The 13,049-nt window shown below is 36.7% G+C and overlaps 1 protein-coding gene across 1 annotated transcript in view; it reads right to left on the bottom strand.

Moving 5' to 3' along the window:
* Nucleotides 1-13,049, bottom strand: part of SLC36A4 (solute carrier family 36 member 4) — a 93,088-nt gene that overhangs the window by 56,913 nt on the left and 23,126 nt on the right. Inside the window, exon 9 of the mRNA XM_074148278.1 lies at nt 675-844. Coding sequence (XP_074004379.1) covers nt 675-844 — 170 coding nt within the window. The remainder of the gene's footprint in view (nt 1-674; nt 845-13,049) is intronic.

Raw genomic sequence — 13,049 nt, 5'->3', positions numbered from 1 at the left:
AAGGTACTAAAACATTAGGAGTCATGTTTAAATTATTAGTTACAGTATATATCCATCCATAGATACATAGAGAACAAACAATGCACCGGCTGAAATAGTCTTCGGTGCTTCTTCAGTACATGACATGTGGAAGCCTCATAGCATTAAAAAAAACAAAGCTTAATAAAAATTATAATATCCCTGAGACACTGGAAAGCATAAGCTTGATTTTCCTGACTGGAAGCCATTATCCATAGACTTGCATCTGAACTACAAACCTATCCAGCTTTGGTGTCTTCTATTCCAGTTGTTTACCTGCTAAACTCAGTGATGCCACTAAAAAAGGCCACTGTATTACCAGGATATCCAAGGTCATATTAGCTGGTTTCAGAACTGCAATACAGCTGGCTGCAAACTGCATATTCCCTCCTTCAGTACCCCTGGAACTAGCTTCTGCTGGAGACAAAATACTTCACTATAAAGATCATTGATCTGTTTCCATATGAAATTCTTTTTGATGTGCAGGAAATTGCTGGCTAGGATCATAGCTCAGCTGCAGAAGGCACAGAGAGAGTATACTTTTACAAGAGTTTGAGCCCATATCAGTTATAAGCATGACACCACTGAGGCACGGAACCACCTTTGCAATGTTTTTGCCATCTAGATTACTGGGTTTAAGTCACATATGCACTTACCATATATCTTGTGGCAAGTTTAAGGTGATGCTGCCTTTGATTTCATCCCCAAAGCGCAGATAGCCCAGAGTGGCCAGGGAGATGTACAAGGTCAGGACTATTCCCATGCCAATGTTCAGTGCCTGGGGGAAACGCGTGGTGTCCTTCATTCTGTTCTCCAATGGCAGTACCTGGAAACAGGGGGAGAATCAATTACATTTTATGTCCTCGCAGTAGAACTACTTTTCTCTCCCCTTTGAAAGCAAATTTGCAAAATTTAAGTGATTTTATTAATAAATAAGATTACTCTACAATAATTTTTTACAGCCTGGACGATCACAATGTTCTATGCACCCCACAGAAAAGTTCAATTACTGAAAAGCATCTATCTTGGTTGGAAAACACCATCAGTGCGGAAATATAAAGCAATATTTATTGGTTAGAAAAACTGACAAGAGAAACTTATGGTGCCCAGATGAAAATACACAGGCAATATGAGTAACATGATTTTTTTGGTAACAGAATTGTCCAGAACAATGGACAGTATATCCAGAATGGGATAATTCTCCCATTTTTACGAAGTATGTCTGCTTAGTCAGTCTCCATCACAGACAAACCCACCATCCACAAGCTCATGCTCAGCCTCAGCTCTCCCCAAGCAGAGGGAAGCTTGAGTCCACAACTACCAGAATATGGACCCGCGCTCTTCATTTTGCTGACAGAGACAGGGCCAGGCACACCAAGCACTGCTTTTCCTGAATGAAGTGTAGGTGCTTTGAGCCTGAGCTACAAGCCAAGCGACCTTGCTGGGCTTGCCATCACTTCAGAGTGAAGGTACAGGCATTACAACCATTACTGCACGCAATTTGCTGGAGACACTGCCTTTTACATTGTACATATACAGCGTACAGAAAAATACACTTAGTAAATTCCAACTTAAATTTTCAGCCACCAACACAAAATTTCCAGGCAAGGCAGGAAATCCAAGTAACAAGCTCACATGCTGCTCCTGTGCAACCTGCTCTAGGAGGACCTGCTTTGGCAGGGGGTTGGACTAGATGATCTCCAGAGGTCCCTTCCAACCCCATATCATTCTGTGATTCTGTGTGTGATTCTTCCCACCTTGAATTTCATCCGCATAACAGATCCTGTTACATCTTCATTAAGACAGAAACTGAAGGTACATGGATGCTCCTAGACAAGCATACTATCCCCAGGTCTTTAGAAGAACTGTACACTCATCTCAGATATGCAATATGAGATATAGTTCAAGATTAAAACACCTAATTTTGTATGCCTACATATAAGTAAAATGCCTAAGCTTCTGTAATGAAGATCAGTAACAAAGAGCTAGTCAATATAGTGAGTGGAATAAAGACCGTGGTTCAGCTTATCTTGCAAGTTATATTTGATTAACAGTATGTCACTGTAATTAAACAAGCTTGTAGTCTCTGGTTAACACTTATGTCAAATCTAATATAAACAAAATAGTTTCAGTGCAACAGGGTTGCCATGTAAAACCTACTGTCCATCACATAAAATTGCTTTTTAAATGACTGAATATTTAATGTTTTCAGTGTAAATTATGAGGAAAAACAGACTTCCTCCACTAATTAACAAATTGGCATATTTGAATTGCTGCCATAATATTTTCTACAGGGCAGTCATTCCTTTCCTCCCGGTGTCGCTGATACTCACTTCCTGACCTATCGCTGAGTAACACCACTGCCAATCCATCCCACTTTGCTACTTTTCTCCTACGCTAGAAGTCTTGAAAAAGTCATTTTATGCTTGAGAACAAACAGATCTCTCAAAAGATCCATATTTGGATGCATTTCAAAATTTTCGTTCATCTTCAATTAAAACATATTCTACATCTTAACTGAGGATTTTATTTCTATAATTCAGAGTCTCCACGACTGAGGTTTTCCTCCAGAAAGCAAACCTGAGCTTGCGCTGTAACTTAATCTGGTGAGAATGCAAAACTTAAACCCAGAAGAGTTTCAAAACTTAATTTTTGAATGACAGTGCTGAGCAGCAGAAAAAATACAAAGAAGATATGTGGCAAGAAGTATTACCTTACCGCCACACCTTACTGCCTAGTTTGAGCGACACAAGACTCATTTCTCTTCTAATGCTTGGTAAAACTGCCCTTTTAGAAGACTCCAGTGTCTGAATTCCTGAAAATATTTACTTTATAGCCAGCTATGGTATGTGGATTTCAAGGTCTCAGTGTTTTTGAGCCTTGCCAGATGCAGGGATGAGGAGGAGCGAGACCCGGGCACTTGACCCAAGCTGCCAACAGGGTTATTTCATACCATGAACATCACATTCAATATAAATTAGAAAGTTTGCTGGCAAGTTCCCTCTCTCTCCCTTGATGGCTGTGATGCTGAGAACTTCTCGCCCCAGTGCCTGAGCCCTTCCCTTCCTCCTGAAGCCCCAGCACTCACAGTTTGCTGTCCCCAGCTGGGAGTGCAGCTTCCTGCTGAGAGAATGGGCTGAGTATAATCCCTGTATGTTTTATATTCATATTGGGATCAATACTGGTTCTTAAGTATTATTAATGTTAATTATTTAGTATTATTAGATTAAATCTGTTTAAATTTCAACCCTCGGGTTTCCTTTGTTTCCCCCCCGATTCCCATTCCCAAGTGGGGGAGGGGGAATATACAATATTTTCAGCAACAAGTTTTTATTCCATCACTTTCAGATACATTTTTAAAGCTCGCTGTCTTGAGGAGGATACAGAATGTCACTGTTTTGCAACAAGTGCAATAAACAATCTAATTTTCCTCAAGAGATCCCTCATGCCTGCAAATAAAAGGATGGCTACTATTACCAAATTAAAGACTCAAGCCAAATGGTGACTGTACATCAATGTTTATAGTAAAAGGTTTATACAAAATAAATAAATACAGAAGCAAAGTTCTCATTACAGAACAGTGCCTTCTGAAATGTGCTGAGCTATTCCATTCACTCCAAAAACCAATCTTCTCAGATTTCAGCACAGCAGCTTCCTACCTGTTTCACCCAGAAAAAGAATTACTCATATCCAGAAGAAAACCACCCCAAACCTATCTATTGCCCAATTCTGATGGCCTTGATTTAACAATGCTTGAAGGAATTCTATAACTTCTACTTAGCTTGCTACCTGAACCTGGCGTTTTCTCCAGAGGTCTTCTTTTCCTTTTTACTTTTCTATGCCTAAGAGCTTATTTATCACTCCTTTATGACATTTATTCAACCTTTAGCTCACTCTGAAATTTAACAGAAGCTATGCAAGTTTGTATACTATTGTGTCTTATCTGGCTTTATTTTTGAATGAAATCTAAAATACTTCCCCACAATGCAAACTGAAAGCTAAAAAGCAGCACCTTAGTTCTGTCACTATCTTAAAATATTTGTCCTGTTAAAATATTTGAAGTGCTATATGCTTTGCTGTTCTTTACATTAGTATGCAATTTTATCCAGCAAAAGATATGTCAGTAGAAAGTTATCTTCCTAATTAGTCAGACAGTTCCAGCCATACTCTTTAGTTTTAGTCCCCACCCCCTGCATATAGGGCCTGCAGCCTATAGACTACACAATACCATATTCTAACATGTTGTCTATAGCTTATTCTACTCTCAAAATTTCCAGAAGATAAGTGATGGAAGAAAATACGAGTTAGAAACACAAGTGTTGCTGGAGAGTACGTGTCACTGCAATAGTACATAAAGGTATACTACATGACCATACTACATGACCATTGGATTCTTTATGGCCCATGAGTTAAAAATTAAGTGTCTCAAAGCTGCAATGACACTTAAACACTTATGCCAGCCAATGATCAAAAACTACAACAAATTTAAATCACTTTTAAATAAATTATAATGATCACAAAGTTCTCATTTATCCATATCTGCTTCTTGTAGGCAGCAGCCAAACAACGTATGAACATTAATATATTGCAATGCAAATGTTTTGGAAAAAGGCCTTCCCAAAATGTCTTTTGACTTTTACCCGAAATGCTCTTCCACCCATATGTTGCTTTAGCTTGTAACGTGACATGGGACAAAGTACATGCATATTACAGGGTCCTGCACGGGGCTGAGCAAACTCCATGACTGCATAAAAGTGAATAAATAAATTACAATGTTCTCCACTGAGGATCATAGAGTATCATAGGAAATACACAGGATTAAGGATCCTACGAAGTTTTACAAATATAAATAGAAAAATTTCTCTATCTTGAGATAAGGAACATTGAAAACAGCCAGGCACAATCCTCGATTGAGACAGTTAAAAACCAACAGGACCCCAGCACAGAAAGGTCAGCAATGTAAAGGGGTCTGTTCACATCTTCTATTTCAACATGACGATTGTCAAAAAAAATAACCATCCTATTCTAAAAAAAAAAAAAAAAAAAAAAAATAAATCAATCCATCACAAATAGGAGAAGGAAGGGAAGACAATAATGATTCTATTTGCTTTTCTTAGAAAAACAGAAAGATTCATACACTTGTATTTGACATGAGAGCCCGGCACCTTGACAGCTCAACTACTCATCACTGTTGCTGTGATTGTGCTCAAACAGCTCAAGTATGAGACAAGTTGAAGAATACACAATGTATCACCTTCCTATAATCTTCTTCCTTCGAATACTTTCACCATGATGACACTTTCCCTTTAGGACTTATTTTTCTACTGCAATAAACATTATGGCTTAAAAATTGTATTGATTTGTCAAGTGGAGTGCCACTACTGACACTCGCGAAAGTGTTCCACAGTGGATGATGCTCTTTCAACTCCAGGAGAACATGTACTCATAACATTTTATTTAGGAACACTATTCTTCAGTGAACATTCAAGATTACGGATTTAGAAGTCCTTTGAGAAAATCATAGCTCTATTAATATCTAATATTTTGAACCAAACAATAAAATCACTTATTTTTTTTTTAAACTGTCGTCTCCATCATGTTTGATACAATAAATGTAAATGATTCTAGGATAGGATATGCAGTAGATTTAATTTACAAAATATTAGAGGTAAACTCGAACTTTATTTATTTATTGTTATAGACTTTATTTATTGTTACATATATACACATGCACACGCTGCAATGCTGCCTTCATCAATGAAAAGAGAGTGTTAAGAGAGTGGGGGAAAAACACTATTAGATATGGTAAAGTTAAGATTCTGTCAATTACACATCAGATATGAAAGTTTAGAACTAAGGATGCAAGTGTTTATTCTAATTAAGTGCTCTTTCCAGGAAAAATTGTTATTATTTTTATACTTTCACAGCTATATTCAAAAGGTTTGACATAAAATGACTACTCGTATTTAAATATAATTTAGATAAATTCATACACTGCACATAAGTACTCGCTCAGAACATATTGGAAAGGAGGAGGAAATCTTACCCAAGACCATTACAAATAAGTGCAAAATAGCAGCAGCCTAGAAGAATTACAGGAGGATGGGCAGGGGGGGAAATGTAAAAATCTGACAAAAAAAGAATCAAAGCAAGCTACAAAGCGTTTCTGCCTGAAATTATTTAACTATGCAGCTTAATTATATGTATAATAATCATAAGTCTCTCTCTAGCTCTACTGCATGCATACTTAAGACAGACAAGTTTTCCATTTAAGACAGGGTGACATTCAAACAGAAGAATTAGCTTTTGAACCGAACTGAAGCCATGTGTATCAGAGCCCAAAACCCGCTTGCCAAAGAGTAGCAAAGCAGAAGACATCCCAGCTTGGCAATGCTGTCACTTTGGTCCTTTCCCATTTCTCCAAAGTCACTGAATTGTGTAACAACTAAGAAACATTTAAGGTGAGCAAGCAGTAAACTTAAATGCCTTCATTTTCCTGTTTGTGTAAATGTATATGGATCTTGGGGCTTTTAAGGAAATAAAACTCTGAATGTTGCAAGCATCAAGTATTGGATGCTGCTTGCCAAAAGTTAAACTCATGAGTCTTCTGTTTGTATTAATAAGATACGCTGTAAATATAGGAAGTATTAAGGTTAGAACCTGGCTGGAGGCACACAAATGGTTCTCTGGGGTAAAAGGAAGTTTCTCCATGTTCAGGAAGTGTAGGATATGGGTAAGTAGTATCAAGTAATATCAATATATATCAAGTAATATAAAGTACTATCAAGTTGCCTGGGATTTTACCAACATTCAGCTGAATATGGCAGATGACACAACATTTTTTTTTTTATCAGAAACTGTACCTGCTACATCTAAAACCATTCTCTGTTTCTACACATTTGCCAATAAACTTATTTCTCCTTTCTTACATCGATCATCTTTGCACAGAACCTTTAACATGCCTCTTGCTGACGTGACATTTCAAGTCCACATTTCCCATGTACATTTAGGAGCAGGTCACCTCCACTATCATCAAATTCAGTGACCTACACTTGAGTGTCCAAAGGCAGTAACATCCTCTGAGAACTCCTGCCTTTCACATTTTGATGATATAAGCCTTTGCATCATCTCAAAAGAACAGTAATGAAATTGATACACCCCAGTCAAGAGGTACCCTAAGTAGAATTAGAAGATGTCATGTTACCTGTTAGAAGTCGGTTTCTGACAAATCCAGTCTGGTCTTAAAAACAACAGAAGAGCACATTTGGGTTTTTTGGTTTTTTTTTTAAAGGATAATACTAATCTGGCAAAAAATTTTTGACAATGAGAGGCTTTTATCTCAAACCCACAGGCCTAACAAGCTCATCTCACCACTTTCAGAATAACAACATTTTAAAATTATAATCCACTTTGTTCTCTCTTTTTTTAAATCTCCTGGAATTGGTTAGCTGCTGATTTGTGATTCCAGAGCCTGTTGCCTTTTGGTATACAAATACCACCCCACTTTCTACTGTGAAGCTGTGATATTCAAGTTCAAAAGCAATTTGAATAGACATCTTCAAGTAACAGGGTAAAATATCAGAAGCCTTATTTTCTAGACCTGAAATTAATGTTGGAAAGTAACATTTTTGCCAGACTAATCAGTCTGCAGCACTCAACATGAAAAAGAAAAAACCACACTCAAGTGTACAAACCGTACTTAACTTAGCATAGTTATATGTAATAGAGAAGAAAAATTATCTTTCTTGTTTAAATGTTATGAATCTATTTCATCTCCTTCCCCTGAAGCTTATATTAAAATATCACTTCCACATTCCACCTTAAATGAGAAAGTCAATCAGACTTTCACGGCAAAATATTCATTAAGTGCAACTGCTATTACAGAAGCATAACATTATGCAAAGCTATTACCTGCACATGGTAATGCTACAGACATATCCGAGCCTGAAGGCTTGCGTTTAGACTCTTCTGGAAAATATGTTCAAGAGGTTTAACTACATTTTGGGCACACTCAGGAGCACAGTCTGAAGTTACTTTTTAATTCCATAACAAAAATCTCACATTCATTATAAAAAGACCTACTCACCTTTGGAATACAGAAGAGGCTCTTGAACACAGTTCTTACAAAATAATGTTACACGTTCTGTATGAGACATATTCACCCCATTATATCACCTGCAGCTCCTGTATTCAAGTAGTGTTGAAGTAGTAAAGTCTCTTCTCTTCTGTGGCCTGAACACCAGCCCCGTGATTTGCCAGGGAGCATCATTTGGCACAGGGAACCCAGGGCCAGAGAAAAGCTAAAGCACAGAGGGAAAGCAGCAGCTGCAGCTTCTCCCATCACTAGCAGAGCGCTGTATGTAAAAAGGTCCTCAGAGGGCTGAACATAGTTTCTCCAGCTCCTAATCAATATATTTTTGCCTTCTGAACAAAAATCCTCACTTTAAAGATTAAAACAAAACCAAATATCTAAAATGTTCTGTTGTATCCACTTAAGCGTATTGCATTTCTGTTGCTACTACTGTTTTACAAACTGTATTGATGCCACTAGTCAATACAATTTTCACAAGGTCACCCTCTCCCTGATGATCTTAGTATCTTAACTTACGAGTACTGAAAACCCCAATCGACTCTCAACATTATGAATAACCACCAGATTGACAGCAGCAAGCCCTCAGTTCCTGTTTGTTAACACACAGCCATCGTCACCACCTGGTTGCAGCATTTTGCAGCAAGTTCTCTTATACCAATCACCTGTGACCCCATTTCTACAAATAATTCAGATGAGGAGCAAAGAAACCAATAGCACAAGCAAACTGCAGCACTTTTTAATCCCACTACAAGCATCACTCAGGTTTTAGCATGCATTAATGTTAATCAGCCCTGTGATGGCACCAATTTTATTTCTGCTTGTAGTAGCTGGAGCATCAAATGACCAACTTGCCTGGACTTAGCAAAATGACAAAATTGTTCAAATCTGTCACCAAATAAGAGTTCACATTGATCTCGCAGACAGATATGAACAGCTCAATTCATCACATTAATATCATCAATTCATCATATTAATAATTTTAGTTTTAATAAAAATATCTCAAAATTGTTATATAACACTAGCTGATGAAATATTTAACTAGCTCTTAGTATTACACAAGTACTAGGTTTCTAGGCACAAGCTTGGTTTATTTGAGATTCTATATTTCAATTGCAAATAGGGCACCCTTCCTTCTTTGCATTATTACAGACACAATTCAGTAAGATCAAGGTTCTTAAAGTCTATTTATCTAGGTATTGACTATAGCCAAAGCAACAACACTCCAAATTACTTCTATACTGCTGATTTTCTTACTATACAGGGACAGCTAATCAGTTCTAAGCTCGTGATGGATTTTAACCAAAACCCATGTTCATACACTCTCCATCTAAAAGAGAAATATGTTCTCTCAAGATCAAGAAAATCCTACTACGAATCTGCTGAATCACTGCACCTCCCTGAATCACATTCTCCATAGTGAACAGGACTTTAGACTCCTCTGGTTTAATTAGTCTCATTAATTTTAATGGAGTTACTGAAGAACTATATCATACTTTAAGTGATGGCAAGTGCTAAACTAAAAGAAAAGAAAAAAAACATCAATATATAAAAAGCTTTTTGGAACAATGGGATGAAAAACTCAGTGCTAGAATATTTCCCCTGCAGTCTACTATTTGGTTCAAAGAAACCAGACAAACATGTTTCCACCCTGAGCATGGCATTATGGACTGCCAATTATTTTCTTATTACATTACCCACTTCCCGGCTAATGAAAAAGTCCATTAAGTATCTTTGAAAAAAAAGAAACACCTCCTGACTGCTATGGCTAAGGTATACTGGTTTATACTGTGCCTTATAGATCTTTTATTCCTCTACTCAAATCGTCGATCATTAAATATTTCTAGCAGGAAAGTCCATTTTACACAGAACAACGGTGGTAGAGAAACCACACCAAGGGCATTTTTCATCTCTTGTCAGCTTCTGCTTAAGATGACTTAACCAGCCCAAAAAATTCAGAATTTCATTTGCTGTCCCTGTTCATAACATTCAATAATCTGGCAGCTCTCAGAGGGCTACAGGGTGAATTAGCATAAAATATGTTTGGAAACAAGGAAAAGGAAAAATGAGGCCTCATAACTGTTTTAGGCCGACATTGCATAAAATGAATCAACCATAATCAACTTTTCTGACAAAATTAAGACCTTAAGGCTTCTGTTTATAATGCAACATTCAGACAGCTTCACGGTAATCAGTGTTATTTGCAAAATATTCCAGAATAAAATCTAAAATCAAGTTTCTAACAAGATCAAGATTAGGTAAATCCATTTTGAGTGCCTGCAGCCAGCGAGAGCACAGTAAGGAGCAAATCTAATAAAACGGTGAGGGTTTTTTCCTAACCAAAACAATACAACCACATGGATTAGGAACAGCAATAATTAAGACACAGGGTAAGGAGTCATCACACATCAGCTATACAACAGCAGTTGAGTATGTGAGCTTTCTTGATCCATTGCAACATGAATTAAAACACATCAGCTTACATCTCAGTGAAAGAATTTTAAACGTGTTTCACTTCTCATTTTCAACAGGTCACAAGCACATATATAGATATCACAGTTCAGTCTATGATGGTAACTTACTGGGCTGTAATAACTAGTTATCAATTAAATCAATCAGCAAGAATTATATGAAATATTAACTATGTGAAGTGGAAATGTCTGTCTCGCTTTGCTTCACTCAATTTTTTTGTTTCATGCCTCAACAACTTTTTTTAGTTCTGATTATTCACATCCATAAAATCATTTTTTTCTTCGAATCTTCTCTCTGGTGCATGTAACTACAGTATAAAAATGCACAGCAAACATTCTGCACGTTCAACATACCCCCAAGAAGTAGAGACATATTAATATCACTCTGCATATAAGGAAGAAACATTAAGCTCTAGATATTCACTTTTACATTAATTTTAATTTGTAAAAGGAGTGACATAATTTTAATGGTCTTGTGTAATGGACACGCACCAAAGTATATCAAACCATAATTAACATAAACACTTAATTAGTTTGTAAACAAAGTCAAAAAACTAAAATACTCTTCAAAGCAAATTAAGAGTGCAAGTAAATTATGACTAAGACATTGAGACAACCTATACAGAAAAAGGTCCAATAAATGCCTAATGTTAATATGTAATAATATCAAGCAACATTCTTATGTTTTAAAGGTACAATTCAAGTGAACCCTAACCGTTCTATGATTCTATATGTTCTCGAATAAAAGAAGGAAAAAAGTTTGGAGTTCTTAAAGACATCATTAATAACAACCAGGGATTCAATCAACCTCAACGCTCTGTGCAGTTCTTTAAAGGTTTACATTGGAAGTCAACGTTACTACTGCTGATGTAAATTAAAGGAGCTCTCTAATGCAGGATCTAATATGCCAAAAGATAATTAACAGAAATCAATTCCCTACCTATAATTCAATAAACGACCGCTACCAAATGGTAAGCCTTCCAACACTTTCCTGAGGCTGACAGGACTCTCATTTGGGATTTCCTGGCTACAAATACACACCCACGTGCTATACAGTACATGAGCAACTAACCTAATACACCTGGGACATGTATCAGACCTACTGTACATGACTTGCATTTACACACATGCAGTAAGTGCGGTCTGTCCCAGGCGGACTATACAATTTAAGAGCAACAAGCTCAGTGTAGCCAATCGGTCTGATCCACTGAGGATGGGAGTTTTTTGCCCACGATCTGAAGGCATCAAACAAGCCCAGACAAATGGCTGATTCCTGTGACAGAACTTCCAGATGACAAAAGGAAAGGTGCCTAGATACACTCCGATATATGGCAGCTAAACCTCCGCGTTGGTCGGTTCACAATTTGAGAAACAGCTGACAACAGTTTGAAAAATGGAGATTCATGGTCACTAGATCCACGTATGCTATGTGTGAAAACACACTTTTATAACATTAAAAAAAAAAAAAAGCTTTTTAACTAACTCCTAGTTAAAGCTTTTGTTATTCGGCTCTTCTGGCAGTGATAATACAGCAGCAAAATGAAATATTCTGATTTAATTCAGAGCTGAAAATTCCAGAAAAAGAAAAAAAAAAAAAATTTGAAATCTCTCCTGTGTTATGCCGATGACAGACAATCATTTCAGATTAACTGCAAGCTGGTTTGTGGTTGGTTTGATTGAGATTTGGGGATAGGTTTTTTAGTGTGTTATTAGTTTTAAGCATACATTAACACTTGCTGAAGTTTGTAATTATATTAGTTACAAATAAAGTGTATATAGTATTTTCCCAATAGTTTAAAGACATTATAACCTACCATTCCCAGAATCCTCTTTAGCTATTTTTTTTTCTAAATATGCCATGTGGAACAAAAGCGCTATCTATCTTGCAAACTTTGCTAGTGTGAGATGCAATCAGAAAGCCCTTAGAAACAGTAATAAGTGAGTAAAAGAATAAAAAAGATCCACTTTCAAAAACTAAATCTTCAGAGTGATAAATCTAGTTAATTGGTATCTTCCAGGAAACAATGAGGAACAGAGTTTCATTGTCAGGAGGCCATGAATTAAAAAAATATTCTGAAATTTCTATCCTTTTTCTTATCATCTCCATCTCTATCAAGTCACATCTATAGAGAAGTTTGAAGCAGGAAGAATGATACATTTCTAATAAATCTCTTTGTCCTCTGTGATCCCAAAGGAACAGAAGGATGCTGAATACGTTTCTATTTTTACATACTCATCACCTAAAACTAAGCTGCTGAATCATTATAATTATAGTATCACCATATTATTAGCTGAGTATTATATTATTATATAGCATATTTTGATAGCAGTTTATTACACTGCTGTCTCAATCTATTTAGAACTAAAGGCATCCTTGTAATTTGGGAAGGTGCTATGCGTCCAAGTAGCAATTGGTATTCACCAAATTCCCCTTTGATGGGGATGTTGTATCATCAAATTTTGCCTTATTA

Source organism: Numenius arquata, chromosome 1 (assembly GCF_964106895.1).
Source record: "Numenius arquata chromosome 1, bNumArq3.hap1.1, whole genome shotgun sequence".
Classification (NCBI taxonomy): domain Eukaryota; kingdom Metazoa; phylum Chordata; class Aves; order Charadriiformes; family Scolopacidae; genus Numenius; species Numenius arquata.
This window is presented reverse-complemented; position numbering and strand designations above follow the sequence as displayed.